General features: G+C 44.8%; 1 protein-coding gene across 5 annotated transcripts in view; it reads right to left on the reverse strand.

The window, feature by feature from the left end:
- Positions 1-326: 326 nt before the first annotated feature.
- B4GALNT2 (beta-1,4-N-acetyl-galactosaminyltransferase 2) overlaps positions 327-15383 on the reverse strand; it is a 54105-nt gene continuing 39048 nt past the window's right edge. For 4 of the 5 annotated variants that reach the window (XM_041723911.1, XM_041723913.1, XM_041723910.1 and 1 more), the window contains exons 7-11: positions 15041-15127; positions 6889-7076; positions 6015-6155; positions 2624-2843; positions 327-1754 (exon numbers count right to left, since the gene is read on the reverse strand). In XM_041723911.1, the coding sequence (XP_041579845.1) occupies positions 1549-1754; positions 2624-2843; positions 6015-6155; positions 6889-7076; positions 15041-15127 (842 nt within the window). In that variant the 3' untranslated portion in view covers positions 327-1548. The remainder of the gene's footprint in view (positions 1755-2623; positions 2844-6014; positions 6156-6888; positions 7077-15040; positions 15128-15383) is intronic. The other variant, XM_041723914.1, reaches the window with a different exon arrangement.

The raw sequence follows: 15383 nt of genomic DNA on the forward strand, positions 1-15383 counted from the left end.
TCGGATCCTGGAATCATGCCCTGAGCGGAAGGCAGATGCTCAACCGCTGAGCCACCCAGGGGTCCCTGTAATAGAATCTTGATGATGTCCAAAATGGAATGAGATAGGTGTTCAACTCTGGGTTTGGGAGTATTAAAAAAAAAAAAAAATGATTGCCAGTCTATATCCATAGCTGGGAAATGCTGAATTAAACAAAATTAACCCAATTTCTTCACTGCAGGACTTCTTAGAGACTTTATTTTTTTAAAGATTTTATTTATTTATTCATAGACACAGAGAGAGAGAGAGAGAGAGAGAGAGAGGCAGAGACACAGGCAGAGGGAGAAGTAGGCTGACGTGGGACTCGATCCAGGGTCTCCAGGATCACGCCCTGGGCTGAAGGCCGCGCTAAACCCCTGGGCCACCCGGGCTGCCCTTTCAGAGACTTTAATATTCTAATGTGAATTGCAACTTTCCAAGAGGGAGATACAACTTTCGGTATTTTTCAAAATTGTTGGACCACCAAAACATTTTCATGGAGTTTTATTCATATCTCAGAGCCACATTTTCAGGGATCCTAAACTACCCCAGAGCACCTTCAGCAGCAAAGAGTGGAAGCCCTAAAGGCAGGTACAGTAGTTGTAGAATCTGCCGACTCCCGAGATAACAGAGAGAGCCTTCCTCCACAACATGTGTTGGCTCCTTTCTGCACATGACATTGGTCTTGAGTGATCAACAATTGATCTCAAATTCCTGGCAGCACCACTGCACTTACACTATTTATCATGGCACCTTAGCACAGGTTCAGAGTTCAATCCCTGGTGTTCTGGAATGTGTCCTTACAGTAGCAAGTCTGATGCCCGGGAAACCTTTGTTGTGGCAGACAGGAGGCTACAGTGCTCACTTCCCTTCCTCCCTCTGCTGCCTGAATCCCATCCATCCTCCCGGCTCCAGCTGACCTCTCCCCACAGAGACTTCCTCAGCTGCCTGGGCCCCGATCACTCGTCTCTCCCCTGGTCCCCTGATCCTGGCTCACAATTCTGCTAGCCGACTGAACTGGACCAGGCTGCATCATCCTCAAGACCAGGACCCTGCATTAGTCCCATTATTTGAGTCCCCAAGGTAGCAACAAATAAACATTTGTGGATGTTGGAGATGATGCTTCTGACTATGATATAATTTCTACCAAATAATCCTCAAAACCCCACAGCCATTCTTTTGACCAAGGATACCAACCCATAATATATTCTTTTGCATGAGATCAAATGAGATGATGTGAGATGCCCTGTGCACGGATGCTCCACAAATAGTACCACAACATACAAATAATGATTATTATTGATAGGCCTCTGTTGCCCTTCTCAGGGATTGGTCCATTTCTAATGACCCTAAGTCTCTGATGGAAATTGTTAGTCACTGAGCCTGACTCATCTGTCCTACCCACTCTGGCTTGTTCTTTACAACATTCATCTCATCGGGAGTCCCTATTTTGGTAGCCCAACCACCAGTTCCGCTGTCCTAGACACCCACAACCAATAAGTGTAGAACATTTCTGATGCCTGGGCACCCTCATGTGGAGCACTGGAGATGGTTCTTGAAGTAGTGGAGAGCCAGCTTGAACTGGACCTGGTCGTTCGTGTTGGTCCGGAATGCACTGTAGGTCTTCTCCAGGATGGCCAGCTCCGGATCAGCCATGGGAGATCGGACCTGGTGACCTATCACCACTTCTGGACATGATCCCACGAGCAAGCTCCCGAGCCCATCAATAAAGAACTCTGCCAAGAGAGGAAGAACATGACCTTCACCCAGAGACCCAGGGCCATATTCCAGGTCTGGGGGGGGGGGAGGGAAGCAGGGGTATAGTTTATACCCATGGGGAGGTTGAGCACCCTGCAAAACCACCTGTCCAAGCTGATGAGTTGGAAGGAAATAAATACATTTCTCAGAAGTATGGACAGAGAGACACAGATGAGCTTACCAGCTGGACAGAACTATGAACTCCAGAGCTGAGGGAATAAGAGGAATGAGGGGTACACCTGGGTGGTTCAGTGGTTGGGCATCTGCCTTTGGTTCAGGCCATGATCCTTTTGATCCTGGGATCAAGTCCCACATTGGGCTCCCCACATGGAGCCTGCTTCTCCCTCTGCCTATGTTTCTGCTTCTCTCTCTGTCTCTCATGAATAAATAAATAAAATATTTTTTAAAAAAGAGGGGGGCAGCCCGGTGGCTCAGCGGTTTAGTGCCGCCTTCAGCCCAGGGCCTGATCCTGGAGACCTGGGATCGAATTCCACATCGGGCTCCCTGCATGGAGCCTGCTTCTCCCTCTGCCTGTGTCTCTGCACCTCTCTCTCTGTCTCTTATGAATAAATAAAACCTTTAAAAAAAAAAGGGGGGGGGAGGAGGGAGGGGACACAGCTGGAGGGGTAGGGTGTCTCAAGTGGGAGCAGCAGATGGGAGATAGGAAGTCACAGTGAGGGGAGGAGGGAGGCAAGAGAGACCTTGAACTCCCGGGTTGGAGGTTGGGGAGGGAGAGAAGCCCACTGCTGAAGGCAAGGGCCATGATCAGTGGCTCAAGGTCCCTGGAAAGCATAAATCCCAAGGCCAGTGTGCAAGCCAGCACCTTCCTCACTCAGCCTGTCCCCACCTGAGTGAGCCACTCGCTGCAGGCGGGGGTCGAAGCCCACTCTCTGGAGTCGCTCTGTGTGGGCCAGGAAGAAGTTGACAACGCCACTCGTCACCACGCAGTTGGGGAAGTCGTCCAAGGGCCTGAAAAAGCCTGGCCTCCTGTGAAGGCAGTCCCCATTCTGACTCTTCTCCAGCAACAGCTTAAACTGGAACACGTTTCCAAGCACACTGCCACCTACCTAATCGGTGGGCAGAGAAATGCATGTTAGAAAACCCAGACTTGATAGATCCATGTTGCCTCTGCCAGGAAGCCTTCCTGGACTGAACCTCAGTTACAAGAAAACACACCTGTTCTCTACCCTTCATACTATTCCTTGGATACTTTTTTTTTTTTTTAAGATTTTATTTATTTATTCATGAGAGAGGAGAGAGAAAAAGAGAGGGAGAGGCAGAGATTCAGGCAGAGGGAGAAGCAGGTTCCACACAAGAAGCCTGATGTGGGACTGGATCCCGGGACTCTGGGATCACGCCCCCAGCCAAAGGCAGGTGCTCAACCGCGGAGGCACCCAGTTGTCCCTTCTAGGGTACTCTTTTTGCTGTGGTAGCCACAGCCCTCTGGGCACTTGGCTATAGGTCCTTTGATCTTTTCATCCTGCTTGATGTGAGAAACAAAGGCAGAAGGAAATGTAGATAAAATTCAGCGTCCATCTAACCTGCAGCCCATTGACAAATACTTGAGGCTGAGTATAAAGTTCCTCCAGGAAGCCCCCAACTGCCTTAATGTTAATGCCTTGCCAGAGGGAAAAACAACCTTGGCTTGACAATAGCCACGCCTCAGGGTTCCTGAGTCTTCTTTTTCGCATGTGAAAATCCTTTTGAAACTTCCCGTATCTCTACCTCCCCCAACCCCAGAGTATATATAATCCGCTGCTCCTCACAGTCCTGGGGCAGCTTCTCTTTCAGCCCATGGGTCCTGTTCCTGTTCTTGAATAAAACCACCATTTTGCACCAAAAACGTCTCAAGAATGCTTTCTTGGCCATTGGTTCTGGAGTCCACCAACCCTCACCTACATTCAAAAATCTCTATCACTGCTCACTCCAGAAATGTCCATGGAGCAGAGAGCACCAAGTACAAGGGGCAGACCACTCTGCTCCACTTACCCTACAGCAGGCTCACTCTTTGCAGAAGGCAAGTACCTCCCCTCCATGAGGAGGAGCAGTGTTGCGGTGCAGGCGAGCGGCAGCCTGCGTGCACACGGGTCCCTTTCTGGAGTCCCTGCTGCCAGGCTTCCTGCAACGAGCCACGTGCGGCGCATCTCAGGCTGCCCTCCTCCCACTCCTGGCTCTCCTCCTGGGCCGTCCACGCGCTCACGGAAGATGTGTGCATTTACATGTGTGAGCCCCAGCAAGACAGGATGAGCAAGGACATCCATTCCTGAACCAGTGGGATCATCCAGGGTGGCTTATTGTCCCTGTCCTGCATCATCAGTGCTTTCCTCTTGCCTTTAGCAAACAGACCCTCTGGGTTTTGACTGGCCCAATTTTTTTAAAAAAATATTTTACTTGTTCATCCACGAGAGACATAGAGGTAGAGACACAGGCAGAGGGAGAAGCAGGCTCCCTGTGGGGAGCCCGATGCAGGACTGGATCCCAGGACCCCAGGATCATGCCCTGAGCTGAAGGCAGATGCTCCGCTACTGAGCTACCCAGATGTCTAACTGGCCTAAGTTAAGATACAGCCAGCTACATCACTAAAGACTCCCTCTCCACACTTTCCTTGTGAGGTTTGACCATGTGTCTAAGTCCTGGCTGAAAAGATGGAAGTTAGAAGGGATGTCTGCAGCTTCTAGCACATTCTTTGAAGACAGATGCTTGTCTTCCACTTTCTCTCCCCTTCCGGCCACGCAGCCGAGGACCATGAGGACAGTGTGGCATCAAGGCAAGGAGGCTAGTCCAGGCTGACGCGGGAAGTAGAGTCAGGTGCCAGCTTGGATTTTTACATGACTATGCTTTCTACCTCACTGATGCTACTGTGATTTGCTCTCTGGAAGAGTAGCCAGGAGAGGTCTTAATACAGATGCCTTGGGGACTGTCCTGGAAGAGGTAACTGTGATCACAATGACACTGATCTTATCCATTTCCTGGTTTTTCTTTCTTTAAATTGTGTTTTTAAACTACAGCTTTTATTGAGCTACCTTTTAATTTATTGAGCTACACATTAAAATTGTACATATATTTTTGGAAGCAGCCCCGGTGGCGCAGTGGTTTAGCGCCGCCTGCAGCCCAGGGCCTGATCCTGGAGATCCCACCTCAGGCTCCCAGCATGGGGCCTGCTTCTCCCTCTGCCTGTGTCTCTGCCTGTCTCTCTCTCTCTGTGTCTCTATGAATAAGTAAATAAAAAATCTTTAAAAAAATAAATAAAATTGTACATATATTTTTAATTATATATTTAAGGTGTACAGCTTGATGTTTCAACATATGTGTGTACACACTGTGAAAAGATCACCACGATCAAGCTAATTAGCATACCCAACACCTACTTAGTTACCAGTGAGGACATGGCCAGAAGATCGAAGATCTATTCTCTTCACCAATTTCAAGAATACAATACAGTATTATTAACTGTAGTTGTCTTTTTCTTTTCTATATGTGAAATGATTTTTGATGTTCTCATCTTTTTTTTTAAAAGATTTTATTTATTCATGAAAGACAGAGAGAGTCAGAGGGAGAAGCAGGCTCAACCACTGAGCCATCCAGGTGCCCCTCTTTTTTTTTTTTTTTTTAGGTGCCCCTCTTCTTTTTTTTTTCTTTTAATGTCATTAGGGCTACCTGTGCTTTTATTTATTTTTATTTTCTTTTAAAAAGATGTATTTATTTATTTATTCATGAGAGACATAGAGAGAGAGAGGCAGATACACAGGCAGAGGGAGAAGCAGGTTCCATGCAGGGAGTCCAACATGGGACTCGATCCCAGGACTCCCAGGATCATGCCCTGGGCCAAAGCTAAACTGCTGAGCCACCCATGGATCCCACATTCACATTTTTTAAAATGGTGTGTGACAGAACCAGAGAGTACTGCTGTAGTGAGCAGTACACCACACCACTTCTAGAGATACATAAACACACCTCTTTAAAGATAGAACAAGGGTTAATGTGTGTATGTATGTGGGGATCCAAATTGCTTGGAAAAAAAGTAACAATGGGAGGCAGAAAAAGAAGCCACAGACCTCCTGATTCCTGGTGTGATGCTCTCAACCCGAGCAGTGCTGGTTTATGCATCTCCTACAACAGCCCCTCCCCTTCCTGGGTACCCTCCCCCTCCAGCCCCATCCTCTCCTCCCTCCTCCCCTTCCCTCTCCGGGATGTCTCTAAAGATCACCATTGAGGTAAAACTGGCAACCCTCCCTTACCACATCCAGTTCTGTTTTCTCTAGGACATCCACCAGCACTTCAATCTTGGTCTTGTTGTTGAAGAGAAAATCATCGTCCACCCAGAGAATGTATTTGGTGGTGACCTGAGATATGGCCAGGTTCCTACCAGCAAACCAACCCTGCAGGTGAAATGAGGTTAGATCAGTAGTTGCCATTTTTGGCCACATATTAGAATCACCCAGGAGCTTTCTAAATTCCCAGCAGCCAGGCTGCGCCCGAAACAGGTTGAGAACCACTGGGTTAAAGTGAGTCCATGTCTCAGAGGCACTGGAGGAAAAACAGTGACTCCCTGAATCAAAGACTGAGGCGAAGAAAGGCTAGAAAGTCCTTTCTTGGTCCTAGAGTCAATGTGGATGGATTGAAGTCCTTTTTCAGCTGAGTGTCTGTGACTCTCCTTCTATTGCCCCTTATGATGCCTGGAAGGTGTGAGAAGGTGGGACGCTATGGTATATATAATACCCATTTCCTTCTGTGTGTCCTTGTGGGAAGGAGGGTGTGCGTGTGGAAAAGAGAGAGAGAAAGAGAGAGAGAGAGCACCTCTAGCTTGGGTGACATAAGGATCACAAGTTCCTCTGCGTGTCAGGAATCCTTAGAATGTCAGGCATCTCAAGTCACTTAGAAGGACCTCAGTGAATGTCCCAAGTGCGAGGGAAAGCAGAACAACTACCTCATTAATGAAGAAATGGGAGCATGATCCAATTTTTCTGTGAATTTGGAGTTGGCAATCCCCTCCACTCCGGGATTATGCTTCCTTGGGAAAGCCACTCAGGCATCCCCATCCAGGGTAGAACCTGACTCTTGGGGCCCTCTTGTCCCAAGACCCAGATGTCTCCCCATCTGGGAGGGACGTACCTTCCCAAAAGGCATGGTGTAATACTCCACGTGGTTGTCAGTAATCTTCAGGGGCTCCTTGCTGTCATCAGCTATGATCACTGTCAAGTCTGGGTAGTACATACGAATGCTCCGGAGCAGAGTCATGAGTTTGTGGGGACGGAGGAAAGTTTTGGTGGCAATGGTCACCAGGTCTCTGAGCTTTCTCTCTGAGCAAGAAAAGGGTAAATGTCACAGCTCTGCCTTTTGGGAAGCCTTAGTGACTTGACTTATACTCTTCATGATTGCCTTATGCCACGACCCCACAGTGTGGGCCTTGTGCCTCTCGTACACCATTAGCACTTAGTAAGAGTTTGTTAGTTGGGACAGAAAATAAATATATTTAAAATATAACTAGCTTGTTGAAATTTTGTCTGTCTTCTAGAATTTCTTTCCCCTGTTGGCTCCACTATGCCACTCCCTATTGTCTGTGTGAATGCCTCATCTTATGCTTGCCTGTCAGCATTTTGCTTGCATCCTGCCCTCATGTTAACACTAGGAATTGCAATGCACTGAGCTCTGCCCATCATGGGGCTCCAGATGGAGGGGCATGGGGCCCAGGGAAGGAAGAAAGCATCTAAAGGACTTGGGACCTGCCCCTGTCATCAGCCGCAGTCCTAGAGAGAAACACACTTGGTCTCTCTCCTCAGGAAGACATGAGTGGAAGTAGGTCTACTTGGACAGTGGAGGGCCTGGGCCAGATCATCCAGCTTGAGGGGTGAACTTGGAAAAGGAACAGCCTCATGATGAATCAGCTGGAGCTGCTCATGTGTTTTCTGGGATTTAGTCACCAAATGTGGAGCCATGCCAGCTGACTGAGCCCGTTGGATGTCTGGGTGGGTGGGCTCTGTTGGACTCCATGCATGCTGACAGCCACAACACTACCTGGGGCTTGTGGGTGAGTGCTCCAGAACCCCACTGCAGAGCTCCTTCTCAGAATGATGGAAGTCAGAAGTCATTCCAGAATGCCCTTTTTAAATACCTGTTCCCCCTGGGTCTGAGGGAGTGAGGGAAAAATGATCAGTGGGAAGAGTCAAGTAACTTGTGTTTAAGGACATGCCAAATAAATTGTGTCTTTCCTTTTCTTGAGCCACCTGCCAAGTTAGGTTCTTTTATGATAGTAGAGAATCAGAGGCATGAAGTACTGTAGGGTGTGGTCAAGATAGAGGACTCCTGGAAGTTGGTGGTATAGCTTTCTGTTTGAGATTCCTTATTTTTCTAAATATAGAGCAATGATAAAGAAAAATACAAAGATATAACCATGCTCAAAAATACATTTTTGTTTTAAATAATACACATTATTTCTGGGACACCTGGGTGGCTCAGTGGTTGAACATCTGCCTTGGGCCGAGGTCCCGGAGTCTTGGGATCCAGTTCCACGTTGGGCTCCTGCAGGGAACTTGCTTCTCCCTCTGCCTATGTCTCTGCCTCTCTGTGTCTCTCATGAATAAATAAATAAATAAAATCTTAAAAACAACAACAACAAGTGACACTACCTCACAGCCATCCTCAGGCCCAGCAACCAACTCTTTAATAACTCCAAAATTATTGGAGACAGGAACCCTGAGACTCCAGTATAGAAAAGTAGATCAGAAATCTGGGGAAACAGGGAATCAATCCAACTGTAAAGCTCTGAGATGGGAAGGAATCAGGAGAGAGAAAGAAGAGAGGAAAAAACAAAATAAGCAAGTGAAACCTCCTACTGAACATGAGCTCACCAACAAAAATTACGAAACGCTTAAAGAAAATTAGTATGAACGACAGCCAATGAGTCTACCGTGTACAAATGAATGCATTCCAGATAGACCAAAAATAATAGAGAAGTCCAAAAATTATTAAAAATGAGAATGTTTAAAATTCTTAAATAAATTACAGAATCATGCGTATGAAAAAATAAATAAGAAGGGGATCCCTGGGTGGCTCAGCGGTTTAGCTCCTGCCTTTGGTGGAGGGCGTGATCCTAGAGTCCCGGGATTGAGTCCCACGTCGAGCTCCCTGCATGGAGCCTGCTTCTCCCTCTGCCTGTGTCTCTGTGTCTCTCATTAATAAATAAATTAAAAATCTTAAAGAACAAAAAAACTTAAAATTATTGAAAAATAAATGTTAAGAGCCAAAAGGGTTACCTGACGTCAGATGTATTAGAATGCTCTTAAAAACATAAGAGAATGTTATGAACAACCTTATGACCAAAATTTGGTTGATTTTACATCAAATGGATAATTTTATAGAAATACTTAAAAATGGGGGATCCCTGGGTGGCGCAGCGGTTTGGCGCCTGCCTTTGGTCCAGGGCGCGATCCTGGAGACCCGGGATCGAATCCCACATCAGGCTCCCGGTGCATGGAGCCTGCTTCTCCCTCTGCCTGTGTCTCTGCCTCTCTCTCTTTCTCTCTGTATGACTATCATAAATAAATAAAATTAAAAAAAAATTAAAAAAAAAAAGAAATACTTAAAAATGGACTCAATGGTTATATTAATAACCACTAAAGACACAGAAATGTTATTAAATTTTTTTCCTCTTTCCCACTCCTTTCATTCACATTTTTTCCCCTAGCCTCTAACCACCTCCCTTGCAAATCTAGACAAAAAAAAGAAAGAAGAAAAAAAAGACACAGGGACCAGACAAGTTTTAACAAAACATCAAGGGACATATAATTCCTGCTTTGTTATAATTCACTTAAGAAAATAGTTAAGAAAACAGGGATCCCTGGGTGGCTCAGTGGTTTAGTGCCTGCCTTGGGCCCAGGGCGTGATCCTGGAGTTCCAGGATCAAGTCCCAGGATCAAGTCCCAGGATTGAGTCCCACATCAAGCTCCCTGCATGGAGCCTGCTTCTCCCTCTGCCTTTGTCTCTGCCTCTCTCTCTCTCTCTCTCTCTCTCTCTCTCTCTCTCTCTGTGTCTCATGAATAAATAAAGTCTTTAAAAAAAAAAAGAAAGAAAATAGTTAAGAAAACAAACAGAAAAAAAAAAAAGAAAACAGGAAAGCTACTCAACTCATGGGACTATATACTTTTTATAACAAACCTGGGCAAGGACATTACAGGGAAAGATAGTCTTATTTTTTTTTTAATTTTTATTTATTTATGATAGTCACAGAGAGAGAGAGGCAGAGACACAGGCAGAGGGAGAAGCAGGCTCCATGCACTGGGAGCCCGACGTGGGATTCGATCCCAGGTCTCCGGGATCGCGCCCCAGGCCAAAGGCAGGTGCCAAACCGATGCGCCACCCAGGGATCCCAAGATAGTCTTATTTTTTAACACAGATGCAGGAATCCTAAATAAAATAAGTATATAAAATAATAAAATAATTCAGCATTTGGTCAAAAAATGCACTGTAATCAAAATGCATTTATTCCTGAAATGTGAGGATACTTCAACATCACAAAATCAAATTAGTGTGAGTCATTACATGAACCCAATTAAAGGAGAAAAATATTTCAATTGGTGCAAATTATCTGATTAAAATTCAATACTCATTCATAATAAAAACTCTTCGTAAGAAAACAGAAAATAGAAAGTAGAAACAAAAATCTTTAGTCGGGCACCTAGATGGCTCAATTAGTTGAGCATCTGACTCTTGATTTCAGCCCAGGTGGTGGGATTTCAGCTCTTGGGGTGGTAGGATAGAGCCTCACGTCCAATGCCATGCTTAGCCTGGAGTCTGCTTGCCCTGCTCTCTCTGCTCCTACCCCTCTCATGGGCTCTCTCCCTCTAAAATGAATAAATAAGGGGCACCTGGGTGGCTCAATCAGTTAAGTGTCTGCCTTCTGGTCCGGACATGATCCCAGGGTCCTGGGATTGAGTCTTGCACTGGGCTCCCTGCAAGGAACCTGCTTCTCCCTCTGCATATGCCTCTGCCTCTCTCTGTGTCTCTCATAAATTAAAACAAACAAAAAACACTGTACTGGGGATTTTAACCAAATGCAGTAAAACAAGAAAAATAAATAAATTATAAGATTTAAAAGAAAAGGAAGAGGAATGCCTGGGTGGTTCAGTCAGCTAAACATCTGGCTCTTGATTTTGGCTTAGGACATGATCTCAGGGTCATAAGTTCGAGCCCTATGTCAGGCTCTGCTCAGTGAGGAATCTGCTCAAAATTCTCTCCCTCCCTCTCCCTTTGCCCCTCCTCCAGCTCTCCTCCCCACCCTCTCTCTTTCAAATAAATAAATAAATCTTTAAAACATTGTAAAAAGGAAGACAACACCACCTCACACCAGCCAGAATGGCTAAAATGAACAAGTCAGGAAATAACAGATGTTAGTGGAGATGTGGAGAAAGGGCAACTCTCTTACTCTGTTGGTGGGAATGCAAGCTGGTGCAGCCACCCTGGAAAACAGTATGGAGGTTCCTCAAAAAGTTAAAAAGAGCTACCCTATGACCCAGCAATGGCACTACTAGGTATTTACCCCAAAGATATAAAAGTAATGATCCAAAGGGGCACTTGCAAATAAATAAACAAACAAATAAAAATAAAAATAAAAAAGGGGGCAATTGCACCCCAATGTTTATAGCAGCAATGTCCACAATAACCAAACTATAGAAAGAGCCCAGGTGTCCATTGACAGATGAATGGGTAAAGAAGATGTCATGTATGTATACACACACACACACACACACACACACACACTAGAATATTACTCAGCCATCAAAAAATGAAATTTTGCTATATGTAACAACATGGTTGGAACTAGAGAGTACTAGGTGAAATAAATCAATCAGAGAAAGACAATTATATGATCTCATTCGTGTGGAATTTAAGAAACAAAACAGAGGATCATAGGGGAAGAGAGGAAAAAATAAAGACAAAATCAGAGGAGACAAACCATAAGAGACTTAACCATAGGAAACAAACTGAGGGTCACTGGAGGGGCAAGGGGTGGGGGATAGGGTAACTGGGTGATGGGCATTAAGGAGGGCACATGATGTAATGAGCACTAGGTGTTAATAAGACTGCTGAATCACTGACTGCGACATCTGAAACTAATAATACATTAGATGTTAATTTATTGAATTTAAATTAAAATTCAGACCTTTACATATATGAAACTTGGTATGTGACAGATTGGCCACGCAAGCCATGGAGGAGGAGGATGGACTCATTCAATATATGGTGTGGGGACAATATACTATCCATATATAAAAAATCAGATCCCTGTTATATGCCACACATAACAATAGCTTCTGTGGGGATTAAAGATCTAAATGTGAAAAGCCAAATGTGAAACCTTGGAAGAAAATACAGGAGAATATTTTTATGGCTTCAAGGTAGGGAAGACTTTCTTAAGCAAAAGCTAGAAAGAAAACAAAGAATCAGTATTAGGACAAAAGACCCTAGAAACAAAATCAAAATACAAGCCACAGACTGACAAAAGGTCAGAATCTAGAACTTCATACCATATTTTATGAACAGTTCAAAAATGCATAAAACCACACCATATGCTCTATGCACACGCTCCTGTGAGAAATCTACATATGAAAAGTACAAAAGTGGCGGGAAACGACCTAAGTGATGGTGGTTGTTAGCAGAAAGGAGGGGAATAAGTTGGGGAGGTTTCCATTGTTATCTGTAACACTTTTTATTTAAAGCAAATCTGAAGCCAAAAAAGAAAAAAATTGCGTGTGAATTTCTTGTGCTTATTTCTCTTATTTTTGAGATAGTTATCGTGTTGGGCAAGTATTTTAAATCCTTCTCTCTGGATATTTCATGGTACTACTTTTAAATAATAATTCAACATGTGTTTTGCATAGACTCTATTGGGACGCGTGGGAGGCTCAGTGTTGGGACGCGTGGGAGGCTCAGCGTTGAGCCTCTGCCTTCAGCTCAGGGCCTGATTCCAGGATTGGGAGTCCCACATCAGGCTCCCTGCATGGAGCCTGCTTCTCCCTCGGCCTGTGTCTCTGCCTCTCTCTCTCTGTGACTCTCATGAATAAATAAATAAAATCTTAAAAAAAAAAAAAGACTCTTTGGATACAATACATTTTGAATATATAGGCAATATATCCAAAAAGTGCCAAGTGGTTCAAAATTCTAAATATATTGAAATTTATGCCTTGAAAATACTTGTTCCCATTTCTGTTCTCCAATTGGGAAGCCAGGAAGCAACCAATATTACCAACTTCTTTATTTTTCCATAACCAAGCAATTATATATATTTTTTCCCCTCTTCTTTTTTAAGATTTTATTTATTTATTCATGAGAGACAGAGAGAGAGAGAGAGAGAGAGAGAGAGAGAGGCAGAGACACAGGCAGAGGGAGAAGCAGGCTCCATGCAGAGAGCCTGATGTGGGACTGGATCCCGGGACTCTAGGACCACGCCCTAGGCTGCAGGCGGCGCTAAACCACTGCACCACCGGGGCTGCCCTTCCCTCTTCTTTTTACAGAAATAATAGCTTATTCTCCCTTCTCTTCTGTACTTGCTTATAACCTAGAAAGCATTTTGTATCAGTCTAAAAAGAACCCCTCCTCCTGTGCTCCTCCTCCCTCCTTCTGAGCGCCACTGCATGGAATTTCATTATATAGATGGACCACACTTGATCTAACCCGTGCATCCCACTTTGTCTTTGCAAAAAATGCTGCAGTAAAGAACCTCAAACAAACATCACTTCACACAGATACTAGTATCTACGTGATAATTTCTAGAAGTGCAATTGCTGGCCCAAAGGGAATACATATCCCAAATGTTGAGAGGTATTGCCAAATCGCCTCTGGAAAGGCTGTGCCAATTTACATTTCCCACCGGGAGTTTATAAGACTGCCTGCCCCTCACTTCTTGTCCAATACTTTCTGATATGAATGTGCTTTTCATTTGCATTAAAAAAATTTGGGGGGATACCTGGGTTTAGCGGTTTACAGCCTGTCTTCCACCCAGGGTGTGATCCTGGGGTTCTGGAATTGAGTCCCGCATGGGGCTCCCTAAATAGAGCCTGCTTCTCCCTCGGCCTGTGTCTCTGCCTCTCTCTCTCTCTCTGCGTGTCTCTCTCATGAATAAATAAATAAAAATTTAAAAATAAAAATAAAAATAAATTTTATAATTTTTTAAAAAGCTTATTTATTAGAGACACGCAGAGAGAGAGAGAGAGAGAGAGAGAGGCAGAGACACAGGCCGAGGGAGAAGCAGGCTCCCTGCAAGTAGCCCAATGTGGAACTCAATCGCGGATCCTGGGATTATGCCCTGGGCCAAAGGCAGATGCTCAACCACTGAGACACCCAGGCATCCCAAATTTTTATAACATTAAAAAAATATATTTTATTTATTTATTTGACATAGAGACTGAGAGAGCACAAGCAGGGGAGCTGCAGTGGGAGAGGGAGAGGATGACACGTGGCTCAATCCCAGGACCCTGGGATTATGACTTGAGCTGAAAGCAGCTGCTTAACCAACTGAGCCACCCAGGTGCCCCTCATCTGCACTTTTTTTAAAAAAGATTTTATTTATTTATTCATGAGAGACAGAGAGAGAGAGAGAGAGAGAGAGAGGCACAGACACAGGCAGAGGGAGAAGCAGGCTCCTCCCAGGGAGCCTGATGTGGGACACGATCCAGGACTCCAGGATCATGCCCTGAGCTGAAGGCAGATGCTCAATCGCTGAGCCACCCAGGTGCCCCTGTTTGTTTGATTTTTAGCTTTTAAAAATATGAGATAGTTGATCAATTTGGAATTTATCTTGGTATGAACTGTAAGATAGGTTCGACTCTTATCTTCCTTTATCTACACAGGTGTCCCATGTGATTTCTTGGATAATCCATCTTTTCACCCTTTAATCTGAAAAGCTACCTTTATCATATGGTAAAACTCCAACATGTTTGTCCCTGGATTTCCAATGTGATTCCACTGATATTTTTAGCCATAGTCCAATACCACTCTGTTTTTATTATCATTACTTAAGATGATATAATTAATTGTTTTTTTGTTTTCAAAATAAGCAGAAACACATAATCAGTTAAATACAATTAAGCAATATTAGGAGAGTATGTCCTAGAATTCTTTTTTTTCTCCAAACAAATCTTGTTTGTCAGGAATTCTATCAGGGCAGTTATTTTCATGAATTCTCCTCCACCTCAGAGCGGATCCCTTCTGAATTTCATCAATAGCTCTACAAGATCCCACCCTGGAACCCCAGAGGCAAGAGCCTTACCTGGTCCAGGGTCATATAACTTGGGGATGACAGGATGGTGGATGGTCACTGGAAACTTGGCCACTGAGGACTTGGACTCTAGACTCACTGGAAGGAGAAATAAGGTCAAGGTGGGCAGCACGGTGTCTGGGCCACTCTCCACACTGCCTCAAGGAAGCTGCAGGGGTGAAGGTTCAGTAGAGAACATCCTGCGTGGGATGAGACCCACAGAGTTGACAGCATTCTGGTTCCTGACTTGCTATGTGTCCTTGGGGACCTTGCTGAACGCCTTTTTTTTTTTTTTAATTAAGTAATCTCTGTGCCCAACATGGGACTTGAACTCACAACTCTGAGATCAAGAGCC

This window comes from Vulpes lagopus, chromosome 12 (assembly GCF_018345385.1).
Source record: "Vulpes lagopus strain Blue_001 chromosome 12, ASM1834538v1, whole genome shotgun sequence".
Lineage (NCBI taxonomy): Eukaryota > Metazoa > Chordata > Mammalia > Carnivora > Canidae > Vulpes > Vulpes lagopus.